The 4,851-nt window shown below is 38.3% G+C and overlaps 1 protein-coding gene across 1 annotated transcript; it reads left to right on the top strand.

The window, feature by feature from the left end:
• Positions 1–191: 191 nt before the first annotated feature.
• GTF2A2 (general transcription factor IIA, 2, 12kDa) lies at positions 192–4,173 on the top strand. The gene is made up of 4 exons (XM_010078917.1): positions 192–327; positions 821–925; positions 2,239–2,365; positions 3,860–4,173. The coding sequence occupies exons 1-4, from the start codon at positions 256–258 to the stop codon at positions 3,883–3,885; spliced, it is 330 nt and encodes a 109-aa protein (XP_010077219.1). The 5' UTR covers positions 192–255; the 3' UTR covers positions 3,886–4,173.
• The last annotated feature ends 678 nt before the right edge of the window (positions 4,174–4,851 follow it).

Below are 4,851 nucleotides of genomic sequence, written 5' to 3'. Positions count from 1 at the left end.
GGTCCCGGCGCGCCGCTCGCTCCTCTGCCGCCTGTCCCGGCTGTCCTTAATGCTGTGTGCTCTCGAGAGCTCTTCCGTGCCGGTCAGTGTCTGCGGAGTGATGTTTTTTGAATTCTGTTTGCTCTTAACGTGCACTGTACGTTCAGGGCTCTGTAGATTTGTTTTGTTTTGTTTTGTTTTGTTTGTTTTCTTCTCAGTGCGAGCGAGGCCAGAGCAGGCGGGCGGCGGCGCGGATGGTGAGGAGGGTGTCCAGCCATGGCCTACCAGCTGTACAGGAACACCACGCTGGGCAACAGCCTGCAGGAGAGTCTGGACGAGCTCATACAGGTGCGGGGGGGCTTCGGGGCTGGGCAGGCCGCTGGGAAAAAGAGAGGTTAGTTGTTAAAACGGCTTCGTGGTCAACGTCGGGAAAACGTAGTGACTGAAGTGAAAAGCCATTGGTACTCCATTCGCTTGGGAAGGCTTTTTCTTAACGTTCGAGGTTAAGGAAAACGCTTGGTGTGAGTGGCGTGATCCCCTGCTGCGTGGCCCGGTCAGTGAACAAACAGCCAGATTGATCTGGAACGCTGTAACCAGTTTCCTTCTCTTCTGGTTGTTTCCAATGAATATTTCTCAGAAGAACTCTTTGTGTAACACAAACAATCATGTCAGCACATTGTTTCTTCTTGGAGTTAAAAGAGGAAAAGGGAAGTAAATACATAATCTGTAAATTGTTCTTCTAGAGGTCTGCTTCATGGGAATTTTGGTTTGATGTTTTCTGCATTTTTGAGTTTAGTTTGAAACAACTCAAAACTTTTTTTTTTTTTTTTAATTATTTTAGTCACAGCAGATCACACCTCAGCTGGCCCTTCACGTGCTACTTCAGTTTGATAAAGCTATAAATTCAGCACTGGCACAACGAGTCAGGAACAGAGTTAATTTCAGGGTAAGATGATAATATGTAAAAGGTTTTTTATGAGGTGCAGTAACTAAGCATTGATGCAGAATGTCATTAAAAGCTCTGTGCTCTAAGCAAAAAAGGTCCACTTTGACTCTGAGATAATGACTGTTTATTTGTATATTCTGTATGCAATAAGGCAGTTTATCTTCTCATTCTGCCAGGGATCTTTTGAAGGCATGCAAAAATCAGAACCAGATTTGGTGGGAGGATGAAAACGGGGGAAGAAGGAAATGCTTTCATAAGTAGAATTGCCATCCTCAGTGTCTTGCAGGTGGAGAGGGAGACCTTTGCTGCTCTTAGTTGTACCTAGCGGAAGCGAGATGAGCCCAGATTTTGAGCCACATCAGTAGCATGAAAAAAGACTAGAGGGTTGTAGATGAACCCTTGTGCAAGTCACTGAATCACTTTTTAGCTGTTTTCTGTAGATATCATAGAAAAATAAGTTTGGGGTTTTTTTTCCAGCCAGCCTAACCCTAGTTAATGTCAGATAGCCAGCAAATTGTTAAATGTCAACTTGATGGTAATTTTGAGAAAAAAACCCGAACAAAAACAGTTATCTTGTTAATTTACATCTTAATACTTCCTCTACAGTCTATGCAGAACGCATTAATGAAGTAAGCTCTTCGGATTTTAGATTTTTAAACCATGTAGATATGTTAAAAAAAGCGTAACTTCTGTTCTCTAACACGCTTACCTTGCTTTGTGTATGTAACATGGCATAGAAAACTGTTCAGAATGTGTTGAGTGGATAAATTAAAACAATGTTACTTGGAACTTATGTTCAAGAGTATCAGTTTGAACTATGTGAAGATGAAAGCCAAAAGGTTCACGTACTAACATCTTCACTAATATATCAAATGTCAGGGATACGCTTTCATGTCACATAGGTCAGTTCTGTCATGATTTTTAATTTAAAGTATCTCTTATTTAAACAATGGCAGAATTCACATCTTTTTATGATCACTGCCATAACTGGCACATGTTTTAAGAAATCTTTTCTGATACTGATCCTTTATACACATTAGAAAAGTTAGAAAACTTCCTAGCATACCTGTGAAGCTTCCCCTTGGATAGAATATAACATCACTACATGGTCTTGAACATTTCAGCCACTGGAGGGCATTTAAACTGCAGTTCTCCTAAGAATTGCTTGCTTGCCAAGTTTGAATGCATTCATGTTCACAGCTGGCTCTATGGCAAACCTAGTTCTAGAAGGTATGTAGTTCACTAGATAGTAAACATATTTTCTGTTACTTTTGGGATGTATCCTACAGAAAATGTCTCTTGTCTTTTTAAAGGGGTCTCTGAATACATACAGGTTCTGTGACAACGTATGGACATTTGTACTGAATGATGTTGAATTTAGGGAGGTCACTGAACTTGTGAAAGTGGATAAAGTGAAAATTGTAGCATGTGATGGAAAAAGTAAGTATGGAATATGGTATAAATAAGCTGAGACACAAGACTTGATCATTTATAGAAAGCTTTGACCAGATGCCTGATTAAACTTAGATTGATTGCACTATTCAGACAAAAGTAAGGCTCTGCATTTCCTTTTACATATGATAAGAAATGAAGCAAAAGCAAGCTAAATGCTCCGCTAACTCGTAAGCACTGAAAAAGGAATGTGTTCGAGACTATTGTATGCCGGTTGTTGGGAAGTACTTACTACTAGAGCAATTAGAAATTCAAAAGTAATCTTAATTGAATTTCTGTGTGGTGACTTTTTTAGTATTAACCTGTTTGTTAAAATGGCACCATGTTTTATTGAATTAAAGGAGAGCTTTGTCAGTCCGAGCAAGCAATTGTCTGAGAAAACTGTCTGAGCAATTCTTTGCTGGATTTGATAGTAGGAGACCCAAGCACATGAAAAGCTTATGCTAGCCTTTGCAAATTATAAGATTTATATATTGCTCAACAGGCCCACTGTATGTACACGCTTACAGGAGTTTATGTTCCATATCTGCTTGACTGGATTATTTTTGTCAGTGTTCCCCGAAATTGTTTACTGGAAAAAGTCATTTAGTGACTTTTAGGGTTTATAAGGTTTTATAACTTTTAAAACCATCAACGTGGCAGAATATTGCTAAAGATGTGTGAAATGGTGCCACTTGCTTCATCCCCAAGGAGTGATGCTAAAAGGTAGAACTGAGAATGGGAAAGGTTTTATTTAAATATACCCTAGACTTCTGAAACAGGTTCTTCATGGCTTCCTGATCCTGGCGTGGTTACAGTGGCCACTCCAAGTTGTAGTTCTAAAGAGCTGACAGAATTTATTGTTTGCTCAACTTCGGGTATTAGCCAAGCATATAATCTTAGTCTTGTTTATTTTTTTGTGTACTTATTATAGCTAGTAGAGGAAACCTTACTTTCCAAGTATTAATTGTTTTCACTCTTGATAAAGCATGCAGATAAGAGTTAAAGAACTGGGTGACTTAAAGTTGCTGTTAACATTACAGCCTTTCTTCCCACAAGAAGTTTACTTGCTAAAGGAACATAGTAAACACTGACTTGTCTTTCTCCATATTCAAGTTAGGTATTTTTTCCATAGCTCTAGCAAAATCGTGATTTAGCCAGATGTGCTTGTGGCTGACTGCAATAAAATGTTTGTGCATCGCTACAAGTTAGAGCAAAGCTTGCATTTTTAGTGCCTTAATAGCAAATGATATGTATGCACAACCGTGAAGTTTTGTGCTGGCTCTTTTCAGTGTTGTTAACTGAAGTGAAACAGCACGAGCAGTTCATGCATTGCATTGGTAGCAGTGGAGGGAGTTGGTTAGGTACAGAACATGTTCTAAAATGCTTCGGGAATGCTTTTGAGCTTGGGGAAGGTATTAGAGAATGGTACTGGTTCTCTTTAATTTATACTCAACTGTAGTGGGGATATGTATTACTCACACTTTCTTTTTTCTTTCCTAGACACTGGTTCCAATACTGCAGAATGAATAGAACTGTGGTTTGTCTGCAATATTTTCTGTTAATATGCAGCACTTTCTGGAGAAAAGCATGGAAAAGGGACTGTGTTCATACTTAATTCTTGTGATGCAGATGTGAGTTAATCCATACTAGAAAGCATCACAGAATGACAGCAGAAGAAATACCTGTAGCATTTCTTCAGTTCACTGTATAGGGCATGAATACAATGTTACTTTTTTTTAATTTTTATTACCAACAGATACTGTTGCCTTTTTTGTTCAAAATAATTTCTGTAATAAACATTTATTTAAAAACTTGTGAATGAGTGATCACTGCAAAACTTTGTTTGAAAACAATAATTAATATAATATATTCTCCCAGTATTGTCTAAGTACGTTTAGAGTAATGTTGCAAATACAGAAGTCTTACAGGGTTCTGAGTATGGTTGCACTGATTAGTACTGCAAGAAATGGCTGTTTCAGAATGATGGAGCAGGACATCAACAAAAGCCAACTGGCTCACGCTGGCCAGTATGTTTGACTGTTTGTTACCGCATCTTTCTATCTATAAATTTGTCCATTTGGTGCCCTCTGATAATAACATGCTACTCCAAGTATTATTAAAGTTATTGCACAGCTAGTCAAATTTAAATAATGAAACTGAGACTCATAAGATTGCGCTACATTCTCAACAAATGTCAGTGCTGCTTTTTATGTTTTTCTAGTTGTTTTTTGTATTTATGTGGAACACGTTTAATTGGACACCTGGCCAACAGGATTTCAGTGAAAGAGTTGAGCTATGAGTTTTGAGATGTCAAATGGGTAACTTTATTCTTTTTAGACTTACACATTTCACTAACTAACTCCAATCAAGAAACCCTTAAAATAGTTTCTTCACTAGAGATAGCTCATTTGTCTGACAGAACAGCATTGACTGATCCAGTGTGGTCATAGGAATGCTGTCTGCCTCAGCAGCATAAAATTCATTTATTTTTG

This window comes from Pterocles gutturalis, unplaced genomic scaffold (assembly GCF_000699245.1).
Source record: "Pterocles gutturalis isolate BGI_N339 unplaced genomic scaffold, ASM69924v1 scaffold23843, whole genome shotgun sequence".
Taxonomy (NCBI): Eukaryota; Metazoa; Chordata; class Aves; order Pterocliformes; family Pteroclidae; genus Pterocles; species Pterocles gutturalis.
This window is presented reverse-complemented; position numbering and strand designations above follow the sequence as displayed.

Excerpts from the sequence above, each read along its gene's own strand:
- GTF2A2 (XM_010078917.1), top strand. The coding sequence starts at position 256 with ATGGCCTACCAGCTGTACAGGAACACCACGCTGGGCAACAGCCTGCAG. Across the intron at positions 328-820 it reads GTCTGGACGAGCTCATACAG|TCACAGCAGATCACACCTCA; the intron begins GTGCGGGGGGGC and ends TAATTATTTTAG. Across the intron at positions 2,366-3,859 it reads TGTAGCATGTGATGGAAAAA|ACACTGGTTCCAATACTGCA; the intron begins GTAAGTATGGAA and ends TTTCTTTCCTAG.